We start from the raw sequence: 15,985 nt of genomic DNA, 5'->3' as shown, positions 1-15,985 counted from the left end.
TACTACTAATCAAAAAAAGTCGTATTGCAGGGTTTTCGACAGGTTTTTAAAGTAGCGGACATAATTCTGAAAGCACCGGACGCGATATTTTTTGGTGGCGCAAGGCGCCTTGCGAGTGCCGAAGGCTCGAGCTACCTAGAGGGATCTGGAGGCATGCTCCCCCAAACAGATTTTTAAAATAGAACACACAGGTTTTCGGTGTTTCTGGAACCCGAGAATCAGTTTCCCAGACAAGGCTGGTGTTTACTGAAATTCTGAGAAATGATGACTCAAACAATTATTCTAAAGCAAATCAGCATTTAAATTTAACACTTACACGGTACCGCAACATTTTTCTAAGACTTGGAAGATCCATGATTCTGTGAGGCGCCTTTGGCTTGTGTCTTACGCGTTGAAGAACTCCAAATTTAATGATCAGTTGATCGCTTTCGAGATCGCGTGTGTTATTATTTTTTTTCTTGAAATGCTGTCTGTCATTTTTTTTCTATTTCAAACTCCAAAAGGTTAAAAAGTCGTATTTTGATCGTTGATAAGGGAAATACCGTAAAATTCCGAAAATAAGCCCCTCCATGAATAAGCCCCTCCAAATATAAGCCCCCCAAACCGGTAACGCAAAAAAACCCTCCGTTAATTCGCCCCTCCGAATATAAGCCCCCCCAGGGGCTTGTACTTGGAAAATTGCCCTCAAAGACAAAGTAAAACAAAGCAAAAACGGTAAATTTACTTCCAATTATAAGGCTAGCCCAATCGATTTTGAAACGCAAATTTCCCTCCGTAGATAAGCCCCTCCGAATATAAGCCCCTCCAAAAATAAGCCCCTCAAAAAGGGCCTTTGAAAAATACAAGCCCCAGGGCTTATTTTCGGAATTTTACGCTATCAGCTTAAGGTGGCTCCGTAATTAATACTGGAGCATTTTGCTGTGACAAATTTTTCGTCATAACTTTTTCGATTTTAACGCGATGGCTGCGAAACTTTGCAAAGAACAACAGATATCATTCGGCAATAATACGAAATATTCCGATTTCATTGATGGTAAATATTTCTTGAGAAATTAGCGCTTAAAAGGACCCTACTGTTCAAAGAACATCGCGTCTAGTAAAAAATTTTGCTGATATTTTTTACTGAAATTTCTGGTATCGGCTTTAATTGATATAATAAATATGCCAGAGGAATTAATACTTAAAACCTTGCTCTGAAGTAGAATTACTTGTTCTTCGACAGTTTTAAAATATCCCTTGGCAGTTTTGGCTCAAACTCCTGCTGCATACATTTTAATGTATTGCAATGCATTTTCAACGATTTGTAGTGCTGTTCGTTGCTTCCAACACAGGAAAAAAGTATTGAGATTGGACGCTACCTCGTATCAGAGTTGAGATAGAACTGTCCAACACCTTTGTTTATGACTACAAAATGAGCACAAGCTTCAGTTCTGCGAGGAATTCTCACCTCACCCAGGGGGGACTAACGACAATGATGACCATGCCTGTGAACCGAATAACATCACAGTGCAAAATAAAATTATCGCAAAAATACTGCCCTTGAATAAATTTACAACTCTGAAATTTTTGTCACTCCTTCCTTCAATGAATGGGTATTTTTTTCTTGATTATTATGTTTTGCTCTGCAATACATGTTTATACAGATCGGTTCACAGACATGGGCATCATTGTCATTCGTCCCCCCTAGCTGAGGTGCGAATTCCTCGCAGAGCTGCCGCTCGTGCTCATTTTCCGGTCATAAACAAAGGTACTCGACAGTTCTGTCTGAGCTTCGACACAAGATAGCTTACAATCCCAATACCTTTTTCCTGAATTGGAAACAACGTACAGCAGCACACAGCAAATTCGAGGTTGTAAATTAACACCAAGGGAGATATAAATTAACACTGAATTAGTGTTATCATAACACTTGCCGAGTGTTTCTTAAAAGATACACCAATTCAGTGTAAGAAAACACTAAAATGGTGTAATCAAGAAATGTGGCACACGTTGGCGGTGTAAAGTTACACTACGTCTGTGTTTCAGAAATCTTGCAAGAACTTAACACAACTGGTGTGTTATTTTACACCAAATCGTGTATCAAAACACTAAAACGGGGTTTAATCTGAAATTATCAATTGCATATCCCAGGTCAGAAATGTTGAAACTAACCACCCTGCTCACGTGAATAGACCGAATAGGTCTATTGCTTTTCAAAAAATATGAGATGTGAGGCAGTGCTGCAGCAATGAAAGTAGTTATACTTCTTGGTGCTAAAAGTTATGTGAATCCTTTATTAAGGATGATGTAATTTCCTCTTCTTCAAAAATTGACTGATTTAATAATGACAATTATCCTCACGTACTTTATTACGGGCAGAGAACCCTAAAAAAAAAAAAAACAAAACAAAACAAAACAAAAAAAACATGCACACACACACCGTGACACGAGCATCTACTACCAGGGCCCCACGTGCTTTCCGTGACTAATTGAAAGCACGTGCTTTCATACGCCGGAAAGGTGAAAACAAAGATAATTGTGGAAAAATTAAAATATTCTAAAAAGACGGCATTTGTCTTATAAGCAAGTTAACCTTCGAAACATGACGAAAACATCGCATTTGCTTAACACCAGTCATTTTTATATTTCTATGCTGCGTGAGGCTCACGAAAGTGATCTTGTAAGTTTTATTGAAACGAGTCTATCAACGTCGGCAAGCGAAACAACATCGGAATGTTTTGTGTGCGGATACGACCAATCACAACTCAGTCCTAAAACGTTCTCACGGTTTCATTAATCCCTTTGATTGCATTGTGAACATTCCTTTCAAGACGGTACTTATCAAGTAATGTTTTGTCCAATCAGAGAAAAGCGGAAAGGTTTCGTGTCTTGTTCAACGTTGGGTGCTGTTCATATTTTCACGCACAGCGAAGCAGTAGCTTTCCAATTCACCGTCTGTAGATTCTGCACGGAAGAGTTAAATTATTTAGTCTGTCTGTTTTAAGGGTAAAACCTGGCTTCACTTATTTTTATTTGCGAAGATGTTCAAGAGTGGATGAAGAAGGAGGGGTATTCAGTATTCAGGCATTTGCCGATAATTTTTATGGTAAGGTAATAGCCTGTCCTAACTAAATAATATGTTCTGCTTTTAAAAGAAAAAAACCCTCATATACTGTGACACGAACCTACAATTCGTAGAACGGTGTTCTGATACATCTTTGTTTTGATTCCCCATCTAACGAAAGTTCCCAACTGAAAATGCACTTTTGGCGCGAAATAACGGAACACGTTGACGTTTTTATTTCGCATTATATTAATTAAGGCCTGAAAGTTTAGCTTTACAAAAACTTTAATTTTCCTTTCTTAACTCTTTACTTTTTAACTTCCAAAGCTGAACAGGTTCGGTTGTGCATGAATGAGTAGACCCTGAAGACCCTCGTGCCCCCTGCTGGCGTTCTCGCTAATCTTCTTCACAAGGTACGAAAACTTGACTTGATAAAAGCACAGAAGTTCGGATAATTCACGAAGTGTCTACCGAAGCGCGACCTGTACAAGAAGCCGTTAATGCTGAAACAGTTGGCGAGGCATCTAGCGCCCCAACAGTTGATAAAAAGAGGTGAGAACCTATTTACACTTCCAAAGGGACAGTGACTGTCACAAACATCATTTCATTTTATATGAAAACGGCTAGGGGAGTAGAAGGGGGAGGGATTTGCAAATTTTGTCCATGTGGTCCTATATTGTAAGCTTTTTTTCCTGCAATCCGGTCAATTATGGAAACTATAACAAAAGAGACAATATTATATATAGGGAATTTACTAGCAATGAGAAGCTTGCAACATAGACTAGTTAATACTGACATATTTCTTAGGTAGGGTGGGTGGGGAATTAGGTTCAGTGGAAGAAAGAAGACTCAGTTACAATGCATTAGTCAGCCTATACGGAGCGGTTAGGAGAGAATCCTGGGAACGAGGTTTTGGATTAGTAAGCAAATTCTAAACACATCATTACCTATTTCATGTTACACCTACACAATTTGCCAATGTGTGCTGTCCATATACAATGTAAAAGAACGTATAAACATTTTCAATCATTTACAAGAGATACCTGTAATGAAAAATATTATTTTCAGCCATCCTATTCATTTTACCAATGATACTTCAATACTGTCTTTTTCGATAAAAGTGCCTGAGACCAAAAACTGTAAAGTTCTGTTCAGTGATACAATAATCGAGGCTGCAAAAAGTGTTATTAAAATATGTCTGTAAGGTTCTCAGTTATATATATTCCCAAACAACTTACCTTTATCTTTCAATTCATCATGTTGTGGGTTTCCATAGCTATGTAAAGTTGGATTTTCCGCTTTTAACTAGCTCCAAAGTTGAGAGGCCAGCCCGCTCATTACTTGGAACATGATGAATTGATAGCTGGTAATAATTATAGTTATCTAAAATTATCAGAAAAACTTAAGAAGGATAGAAACACAAAAAAGAAAGAAAGGACGGAAGAAAGACAAAGAAAAAGGAAATACACTCACAGTAATGCTTCCAACCCACTTTGAACAAATTTTTATTATTTGCGGCATTTTTTTTTAGTTGGAAAGGATCTGATGAGGCAAAAAGGCGTCAGAGACGAGCTCGAAATAAACGAAGAAGGCTTGAAATAAAACAAATAAAGAAAAACGCTCATGAAGAGCTAGTTCAAGAAAAAAAAGAAAAGACAGACAACTGAAGAAAAACTGTCTTCTGTCAAAAAAAAATCAAGAGAAGTTTCACCAACTGTGGCGTCAAACAGAACGTGAAAAAGAAAGATTGCTTCATTTGCAGATGAAAAATAAGACAAAGTCAATCAATTCTTCAGATAGTGTTGTGGCAGTAACAAACTCATTCCTAGAGATTCCACGGGAACAGAAAGTACATGTGAATATGGACAGTGATTCCAGAAAAACTTAATAACCCTTTGGGAAGGAAAGTTTGGAAAAGTTACACTGGACTTGCCTTTTATCGAACCTTTTTATTTTATCTTTTATCTTTTATGTTTTATCGAAAAATGCCTGTTGCATTGAAACAATTCAGTGAAGGAGTCTCGCAAACAGAATTAAGTTGAGCATAAGGCAAACATTATTTCCTCATTTAATCAGGCTAAACCTTTCATGCTTGTACTACAATCCTAATTCGTTTTTCGGCAGGAACCATTCAACCGATTTCTGTGATGTTTTTGACAGTTTTTGTAAAAATTCGGTTTTAAACATAAGCTGATATCTCAAATAGTGTTAAACCTACACAAAAATAGACAACATTTTCTTTAATTTGCTTTATTCTTTATTAAGGATGCCAAAAATGAAAAACGCGATTCAAAAACATACCCAACGTGCATATACATAGGCTCGGGCCATCTGAAGAATTGGATGAACATACAAAACTTTTCATTTCAATATTTATTGACTTTTATTATGCTGCAGTTGAGAAAACACATTTATTGAAAGTGTTCTTTTGCCTCTTTTTTCCTCTTTATAGAATGGTGTTGATGCAAATAAAGTTGCCGAGAACAGCAAGGAGGGAATGACGCACTTCATCATCTTTGAGAGGCAACTGCAAGCCCCAGATGATATATACCTGAGTGGGGAAAGGAATCTCCCTCTAAAGGTTAATGGAGGACATACCAACGCCTTGCTCACTCTAATATATGTTGTGTGTAATATAGCATATGCGGAAGAATGCAGACACTCATATTCATTTGTCCCAAGGAGAAGTTTTGAATGGACAATGTTAAACTATACCGACTAAGGTATTACAGCTCATGAATGAACTGAATCAGTTCTAAGCTCGTAATTAAAGCAAACTAAAATTAAATCTGCACGACCTGTTGTGTAATCTGCCTTTCACGTCAATAGCTAAGCCGAACGACGACAACGACGGTGGCAAAAACGTCTCTTAAAAAGTAAATCCACGTTGTTTCAAATTTCATCTCTCTGGCTTCTGTAGTTCTGTATAGGACTATATTAATATTTGAATTTTTAAAAAAAGGTTGCATGAGAAAATCGTTCTCTCATGCAGTGTGCTCTCATCCTCCGCAAAACTGGTGAAATTAGGTAGTTAAATGTCGTAGTCGTGCAGCAACGGCAAGACAATAAGCAAAAGTATGTGATGCACATGCAAAGATGTTGTTTTGCTAATATAAATCTATTGCTTTTTTCGTAACATTTTTGTCGCCGTCATCGTCGTATTAACCTCCCTAAAAAGTCTTAGAAAAGAAAGACCTACGGTGTACAGCCCTCTTAGTTTTTAACACTTGTTTTAATTCATGCTGTTTTACTGAATTCTGAAGAGATCAAAGTTTTTATTGCTTTCAGGGTAAAGCAATTAAATGGGAGTAAACTTACAGGTTGTTGTCGTAGCTGTTACTTTGTCTACTTTTAAGACTTCTTCATGAGTTACAAATAGTGTTGGCTCAGCACTCAAACGGTGTGTTATAACACAATTGGAAGTGTTGATCTACACTAATACAGTGTAAAATTCCCAGTAGTGTAAATTTACCTGACTTTGGTGTGCACACAGCTGCAATGGGTTTTACACATATTCAGTGTCATCATTACCCTTTTTTAGTGTAACAAAAACACCAGAACAGTGTAAAGGAGACATATTTTTGGTGTATTTTAACACCAAAATTGGTTTACGTTAACCCAATTTTGGTGTTACTAAACACCAATATAGAAAAAATATACACCAGGTCAGTGTTGCTGTAACATTGCAAAGGTGTTTTTAAACGCATTCAGGATCGTATGTAGGTCATATTTGCACCATTTTGGTGTAAATATACACGACAGTTGTGTTAACTGAACACCTATTTGGTGTTCACACAGCTGCAAAAATTTACACTTTTTTGGTGTTACCATAGCACCTCGATTTTGCTGTGCAAAAGCCGTTGAGGATGCATTGCAATACATCAAAATGTATGTAGCAGGAGTTTGAACCAAAACTGCCAAGGGATATTTTAAAAATGTCGAGGAACAAGCCAATCGACGTCAGAGCAAAGTTTGGAGCAATTTATAGTGCTTGTAAAACTGAAAAATACCCTCTAAAGAATAGCACGATAGGCAATCGGCTTCTGTTTTCAGAATTAGCAAACACTTAATTTACTTGTCCCGAAAATTGAAACTGGTGTCTCCTTCTTCCTGATAGTAATTTATTTTTGAAATTCCAAAACAATTTCACAGCTGAATTTTGAGCGACTTTTAGTTACGGACTTCTGCTCCAACGATTTTTCTGAAATTCCTCTGGCATATTTATTATATCAATTAAAGCCGATACCAGAAATTTCAGTAAAAAATATCAGCAAAATTTTTTACTAGACGCGATGTTCTTTGAACAGTAGGGTCCTTTTAAGCGCTAATTTCTCAAGAAATATTTACCATCAATGAAATCGGAATATTTCGTATTATTGCCGAATGATATCTGTTGTTCTTTGCAAAGTTTAGCAGCCATCGCGTTAAAATCGAAAAAGTTATGACGGAAAATTTGTCACAGCTAAATGCTCTTGTATTAATTACGGAGCCACCTTAACCGGACCTTGTAATAAAAACACCGCATTAGTAAAGAGGGCCGCCGCGAGACATTGTGTTGGTGTAAGTCTTGGCTCAGTTGTGTTAAGAAAGACGAGTTGAATTTAGATGCAAGTTGAAATAAGTAATTTCGAAAGAGTAGTATTACGTGCATGGCAAAGCCTAAATTTAATTGCAAAATTCTCACACTTGAGCGAAGATGATCGATTGATTGATAACGCTGACCCGCGATAGCGTTAACCACCTCGGCATTTTGAAAATCGGGACCAACTTTTTTTGTTTGCTCGTGTAACGGGCGTAAGCTTACAAGGCGTGAAGAGCGAAACAGTAATACCCTATTTATTTACCCGTTTAGCAAAGTAATGCATTCAACATGTATGAACTGTGGCAAAAAGAAAAAGCAAACTACACAGCTGCCAGGGTTTGTAGCAGTTTGTAGCGTTACGTGCATTTTTCTTTTTCAACTTTTAGGCGACATTTCGTTTTGAGATAAAGCTTAACTAGCAAGAAAAGTGTTTTGAGTTTTACAGTTAATTGTAACTATGTAACACGCTGTAAAGTGCTTTAATTGGGACATTGGAGGAAAAAGCGCTACATAAAAGAGGGCGATCTATACTATAATTTACAGTTATTGTGGATTCCAATTTCCAGTTCAATAATTGCAAATTTAAATTGCAAAGAAGAATGTTTGAAATGATTGTTTAGATCTAAGTACATTAAATTTGAATTTTGGCGGCGATGGATACCCAGAGATTCCTGCGTGACGAGCCAAAATACAACCCCTGACGTCATGCCCAAAAAAAAAACCGGTTGGCATGAGTGCAGTTCACACATTGAGCAAGAACGCTCCTAAAATCTGTAAGTCTCGCTTGCTTGAATATAGATAAGAAATAAGGAGGCGATTAATTCTAGACGAAACAGGATTTCCTCGCTAAAAGTTTTCCACTTCCTACTTTATCGACGGTCGAGTATTCTTCAGGACATTAACTTTTTACATCGTATTCGACGATGATTGAGTCGTGTATAAATGCACGAAAATCGAGAGAAGTCACATCATTGCAAGAGAGAGAGTGAGGAAAAACACGTGATGAACATGGCACGTCATTTTAATCATCGCCTAAAATAAACCGCATGCTCATCAGAAGACTGTGTACGGTAAAAGTTTACAACACCCGACCATTTTAAGAACTTAGAAATTTTTTTAAAGGAATAAGAAAGCAATTGCATATGATGCGAGGAAAATTATGCAGATGGTGGGGTGTTATCCATGGAGGCCTCATTCAATAGCTGTTTAAGCCTCCATAAAATATGACACCACACGCAGGATAGGAAAAGCACAGCTATTTTTCTAAAAAATTAAGCTATAGCTATTTCAAATTTCCTTAAGGATAGCACAAAGAGATAAATTTAAGCGCGTGCGTGTCACAAGCGGCCACCGACTCCAGTCTAGCCTGCGTAACTGGCGGGATCTAATCCCACCAGCTAATCAGGCTGACTCCATGGAGTCTCGTTTTCTTTTTTCGCCAGTCATACCGTCGCCTGCTCTTCGTGCTTTTTCTTTCATTCTGTTCTTTTATCCACGGTAGCCTGTCGCATTCAATCTCTTCGTCTTATCTATCTCTTTCAATATTTTTTTAAAACGTTGTCGTATGTGGAACATGCGATTTCTTGCCGAGAATGTGGGTTGCCCATACGTTTTCCCGTCAGTATGCGAGGTATATGGTCGATATCTAAAAGAACGCTTTTTAAATTGTTTGTTGCGTGAGGGTGGCAGACGGTCAACGACTGACGAACAACGCAACTACGGCGAAGTCATAGCGAAAAAATTGACGTTAATTAGTACTTCAACGGCTGCTTAGCGGGAGACTAAGGTGTTTGAGGATGAAGGGTATGAAACTTGACATTCATCACCGCGGGTTGGCTTGGGGACGTTCTCGGGTGACACAAAGATGCGACGCCCTTTTTTGGGTCCGAAATTCAACAATATTCTCCTGGTAATCCAGGAGTATATTTCCTTTATATCGAACAACTGTATTAGATCCATCACATGGCGACTACTCGAACCGGGACACTTACAGTTTTTTTGCAAACGGACTAGTAAAATTCAAGTTTGAACCATGCAACTGTTGAAAACTTTAAAACCGTTTGAACTTACCTGACCTATCGGGAAACAGCCCTCAAATTCATTAATATTTCTTTTTCAGTTTTTCACTAAATCATCTTGGCCTACTATACTTTTATTTTTACTTTTCACCACTGACCCTTTCCTGTCGGCTTCAGGAAGTTCTGCGAAACACGTACTTTCGGTTTATAATGTACCTCAATACCTTTACGTACAAATCAAATAAAAGCAAATCTACCTGAAGTTATGAAAACCGGGTTAGCAAACAGTTTGTAATTTCTCTCAACTTCCCCTGTCTAAAAGCTTATTTACTGATTCGTTTGCTTATGTCCTTTTTTGTTTGTGTGTTCGTTTTGTGGTTAGGGCTTTGTGTAGATGTGGCTGTAGATAGAATTTAGCGCATTTCTATTTACCCCCCCCCCCCCCCCCCCTTGCCTTCACTTCCTCCTTTTGTGTGTCTTTTTTTTATCCTACCCACAATTCTCTCTTAAACACAAGTGACAGTTATTTGAAATCAGTGCGCGCCTAAAGCTGGCTTCGGTGCCATTTAGTAGTTTAAATTTTGTTATTGGTCACCTTGAGAAAAGTTTCCCAGAGAGCATCATGTAAAGCTCTGAGATGGGACAAAGTTATTACGATTCGCAGAGTCTGCATCGTCCAATATCGTATTGTATTCTCGTTTCATTTTGCTAAACGGATCAATCACCCAGATCCGGGCTTAGACAGAAAGGTACGATATTGTTCATTTTTCTAAGGTGACCACCGAGTCTTGGCCTCGGGAACAGGCTCTTAGGAGTCAGAAGAATTAGGCGAGAGCAAAATTGCCGGTGAACTTTGACCCAGTACAAAACTTAGTTTTTTTCTGGTGTGAAGTCAGAGTCTACATCTAGGAACTTAAATAAGAAGAGTGTAAGAGACAATTACAGAGGCGTGTATCTGCTAATAGGCTGAGTTTTTCCGAGTTGTTCTGTGATATTTGGCTTGTGTTAAACGTCAGAAGATTATGCGGGGTTGTGGATAGTTTTATCAGTGCCGCGAAAGTGTGCGATTGTGTGATTTCCGCATGGTGTTGACAGGTATGTGGTCGCATGGTTGAGCTGTTTCGCTAAAGTATTCTGTGCCAGCCATAAGAACGTTTCTTCGGTGTTTAGGTTAGCTGATTGTACCTTGGAAAATTGGACCTAGGTCTAGTTTCAGCCGGCTCTAATGGCTTGGAACCAAAAGGCCGGTTTTTGCAGATACGAAGGTGATAATTTATGTGGTATGTTTCATTCAGTTTGTTGTCTATTCTCTGCGAAACCCTGTCGTTTATCGGACCCACGAAAAAAGTAGTGTTTTGCTAGCTATTTAAGTTGTTATGTAAGCCTTAACCAGACACCTTTTCGCTGCAGTTCACTCAATTAAAAAATTTCTAGACTGAAATGACACCAGTTTGAAACTTCACGGAGTCAGATCACTGAATATAAGTGTTCTAAAACTTGCGTTATTTTAAATTTGGACTCGTTGAAATTAATGCTTCTAGTAGCTACTAACTTACTGCCCGGAGACAGATAAAGGCTTTTAATCAGCCTTTGAATGAAGTTTTATTTTCTTAAATTGCCAAGTAGTAGAATGAGTTGATTTTTTTGCTAACCCGGTTTTAAAAAATCCAGGTATAAATAGAAACGCATTTTATCCCTAAAGTATTGTGTAAGGCAATGGCCATGCATTTTAATTCATTTTGTAACACTGTTTTTTTTTGTAAATCAGGTTTCAAGACTGCTCACCCTGCTTTATTACCAAATGGCCACTAAGATATTTTCGGAAGAACAGCTTAACTACTTCAGGGTTTGTCACATAGCCACTAACATACTGCCCAAAGCTCTGCGATTTCTGTTCAAGCAGGAATGGGACAATCGTTACATGACAAAGTTTGGAGAATGGACGGACACGCCTCAAAATGGACTAGACTTCAATAACGGTGAGTCCCCAGTTAATAAACGAAGAAATGCCCGACTGTTGGCTACAATAGTAAATGGAGACAGGGCGAAGTGGGACTGTAGTATGCTATTTTATGCCATCCTGTTCTCTGATTCTATTTATGGACTGAGTACACTGATCAAAACCAATGTTGATGATCTCAGGAAGTTTCGCAATGAAGACTTCGCTCACATGACAGAAGGTCAGCTCTCAAATACAGACTTCAGCATCACTGTTGGCAAAGTGGAGACAGCATTTCGAAATCTTGGCCTGTCTACTGTTGAAATCCAAACTGTAAGTACACAGAAAAGTTTTCCAACCGATGAGTTGCAAAATGTGATTACAAATGTACAGAACCTTACTCAAGACCTTCACACAAAAGATGCCGAACTTCAAAGCAAAGATAGTAAATTGCAGGAAAAAGCTAAAGAGCTTCTGGAGAAACATGCCGAACTTCAGGAAGAAAAAAGCAAATTACAACAAAAGCATGCCGAACTGCAAGAAAACATAGACAGGCTACAAACTAATGAAGAACAACGCAAGGTCCTTGAAGAGCAGCTACAGCGCGAAGTAGAACCATTTTGCGTCCTTCCACCCAGACCTCCCCATGTGATCGCGAGACGCGATTGCGACGTTGCTAAAGTAACGCAGAAACTCCTAAACCTTAGGAAGGCTAACGATAACACTTTAAGTTATTGTTATATTTCAGGCAATCCCGGGAGTGGCAAATCTCAGCTGGCTGGATTAGTTGCTGAGAATTTCTACAAAGACGCCAGTGAAGACACAACTGCTCCGTCATTTGTAATGACTTTAAGTGCTGAAAACCCAGAAGCGCTTTTAACATCGTACTTATCGCTGGCAAGAAAAGTGAGCTGCCCAGCGTATACTATAACTACTACCGAAAACTCCAAGGATCTAAGTACTGAGCAGAAAATAGCCATTATCAAAGATTTAATTACATCAAAAATCCACCATTACTCATCTTGGCTCTTAGTGATTGACAATGTCACAAATCTCGCTAGAATGGGTCAGTTTCTTCCTGAGAGAGGAAATGAGCAGTGGGGCAAAGGCCAGCTGCTAATCACAACGCAGGATTGCTCCTGTATCCCTCCTGAGAGTTCCTTTACATCCCACATCTCCTTGAGCAAAGGTATGGAGCTTGCTGATGCTACTTGCCTTTTAATTGAGCTCTCTGGAATCTCTGCCAACGAAATGGAAGAACAGGTGGCTCATGCTTTGGATTACCAACCACTTGCTCTAGCCAGCGCAGGAGTGTTTATGAGAAAACTGCGAAATAGCAATCCAGCATTTGGCTGGGAGGGTTACTTAGAAAAACTAGAAAAAGGGAAACGTGAACTCACTGAAAAGGAACTTGCCAAAATAAATAGTATCTACCCAAACTCTATGACAATAGCGACCAGGGTAGCCGTTGAAGCGGTAATGGCTTCTGATCAAATAATGAAGCACGCTTTCACTTTTCTCGCTTTTTGTGCACCAGAGCCATTACGGTTAGACGTGTTGACCACGTATGTTGTAAATGCTGATGAAAGCTTGGATAAAGAGGAGGTAGGCATTCAGATCCAAGACTCCTCATTGCTGTTGATCGACGATGAGAATGAAGTGAACATTCGATTACACAAAGTGGTACAAGATATTCTGAAGTTAGTAGTTAAAGATCGAATGAACACTGATGAACATACCCGAGTTTTATCTGTTGCATTGCAGTCATGCAAGCAGTTTATTACCAAAGCAGTCCCAAAGATTGAGAAGACAGTGGATGTCCTCCTTGAGAGCAGACACATAGTTCCACATTTAAAAACGTTAGTAGTAGGAATTAACCACATTTTCTTAAATAAAGATACATTTCAGGTTTTCTGTAACACAACTTTGGATGTCTACCAATTTTGCTATAACCTAAGAGTGCTTGGAGGAGAGTGCCGCCTTCATAGCGAGTTCCATTCATCAATTCAGTACTTAAGCGCAGCTTTAAAGATCATTGAAGATGATCAGACAAGGGAACGGCGACCCAATCACTTGTTCGTTGCAAGTCTTTATTGCGAACTAGGTGAACTACATTTTACCTTGAGTGACCATCAGCAAGCTAAGGAATATTATGAACTTGCCCTTTCCATAGAAGTAAATGAACTTGGATCCCATGACATTGTAGTGGCCCGAACGTACCATAACATTGGTATCCTAAAACAACTGATTGGTGACCATCAGCAGCCCAAGGAGTTTTATGAACGTGCCTTGTCTGTACAACTGAGTAAGCTTGGTCCCGATCATGTCAACGTCGCAAATACTTACCGAAGCATGGGTAACCTACATAGCGAAATGGGTGACCATCAGAAAGCCAAGGAGTTTTATGAACGTGCCTTGTCCGTAAAACTCAGTAAGCTTGGACCTGATCATGTCAACGTCGCAAGTACTTACCAAAGCATGGGTAACCTACATAGCGAAATGGGTGACCATCAGAAAGCCAAGGAGTATTATGAACGTGCCTTGTCCGTAAAACTCAGTAAGCTTGGACCTGATCATGTCAACGTCGCAAGTACTTACCAAAGCATGGGTAACCTACATAGCGAAATGGGTGACCATCAGAAGGCCAAGGAGTATTATGAACGTGCCTTGTCCATACAACTCAGTAAGCTTGGACCCGATCATGTCAACGTCGCAAATACTTACCAAAGCATGGGTAACCTACATAGGGAAATGGGTGACCATCAGAAGGCCAAGGAGTATTATGAACGTGCCTTGTCCATACAACTCAGTAAGCTTGGACCCGATCATGTCAACGTCGCAGTTACTTACCAAAGCATGGGTAACCTACATAGCGAAATGGGTGACCATCAGAAGGCCAAGGAGTATTATGAACGTGCCTTGTCCATACAACTCAGTAAGCTTGGACCCGATCATGTCAACGTCGCAAATACTTACCATAACATGGCTAACCTACATAGCAAAATGGGCCACCATCAGCAGGCCAAGGAGTATTATGAACGTTTCTTGTCCGTAAAACTCAGTAAGCTTGGACCCGATCATGTCAACGTCGCAAATACTTACCATAACATGGCTAACCTACATAGCAGAATGGGCGACCATCAGCAGGCCAAGGAGTATTATGAACGTGCCTTGTCTGTACAACTCAGGAAGCTTGGACATGATCATGTCAACGTCGCAAATACTTACTATAACATGGCTAACCTACATAGCAAAATGGGCGACCATCAGCAGGCCAAGGAGTATTATGAACGTTTCTTGTCCGTAAAACTCAGTAAGCTTGGACCCGATCATGTCAACGTCGCAAATACTTACCATAACATGGCTAACCTACATAGCAGAATGGGCGACCATCAGCAGGCCAAGGAGTATTATGAACGTGCCTTGTCTGTACAACTCAGGAAGCTTGGACATGATCATGTCAACGTCGCAAATACTTACTATAACATGGCTAACCTACATAGCAAAATGGGCGACCATCAGCAGGCCAAGGAGTATTATGAACGTGCCTTGTCTGTACAACTCAGTAAGCTTGGACCTGATCATGTTAAGGTCGGAAACTCTTACCGTAATATGGGTAAGCTACATCACAAGTTGGGTGACTATGAAAAAGCCAAGGAGTGTTATCAACGCGCTCTTTCCGTAAAACGGAATAAGCGTGGACTTGATCTTGTTGACGTCACGCAATTGTCCCGTTTGTTAGCTGCTGTGCAGCGTGTTATAGATTCCCAGGAGCAGGCGACTGATGATCATGACCGTACACAGTTGAATCAGCCACAAAAGCGTGGACCGGATCAAACTGATTTCGAATTTACTGATCGTAAGACACGTCGTGAAGATGACTTTTGTTAGTTTTTCGAGTGATATTATTGATAATCTTTTGAGTAATCTACTGAGTTAGTTACATCGAGGAACTGTTTTTTTTTTGGGTAGAAATGTTCTCTTAAGCATACATGATACTTACACGATTGCTACGGTCTGACGTGGTTTGCGTACAATATGTTCGTTAGAGTAAATTTCCAGGTTTTCGTTTTCTTTGGGTTTGTTCCTTTCGGCGAATCCAAGAACGGAGTCTTGATCTTAGATTTGCTGGATTTCGCGGTCGAAAGGAACGTGAAATCCGAAATTGGATTTGTAACTTGGTAACCTTTTGCAAACGCGTGAAATTTACATGGCAGCCTCTCAAGAAATGACGTTTTTTCCACTTTTTGACAAATTATACGATTACACCGTGCAGAATTTTATGGTCTGCAGTTCGAATAGCGACGATGGAACATAAACAGATCAAGAAAGAAGAGCATTAAAGTTGACAAGTATCTAAAGGTTGTCGGCTCAGTTTGATCCAGTTTCGTGGCTCGGATTTT

General features: G+C 39.3%; 1 protein-coding gene across 1 annotated transcript; it reads left to right on the top strand.

Annotated features, from left to right (window-relative positions):
* The first annotated feature begins 11,415 nt into the window (after window positions 1-11,415).
* LOC140949000 (uncharacterized) lies at window positions 11,416-15,473 on the top strand. The gene has a single exon (XM_073398256.1). It carries the CDS (start codon window positions 11,445-11,447, stop codon window positions 15,471-15,473), a length of 4,029 nt encoding a protein of 1,342 aa, XP_073254357.1. The 5' UTR covers window positions 11,416-11,444.
* Window positions 15,474-15,985: the final 512 nt, after the last annotated feature.

Source organism: Porites lutea, chromosome 9, assembly GCF_958299795.1.
Source record: "Porites lutea chromosome 9, jaPorLute2.1, whole genome shotgun sequence".
Taxonomy (NCBI): Eukaryota; Metazoa; Cnidaria; class Anthozoa; order Scleractinia; family Poritidae; genus Porites; species Porites lutea.
This window is presented reverse-complemented; position numbering and strand designations above follow the sequence as displayed.

Coding starts and splice junctions, on each gene's coding strand:
- LOC140949000 (XM_073398256.1), top strand. CDS start 11,445: ATGGCCACTAAGATATTTTCGGAAGAACAGCTTAACTACTTCAGGGTT.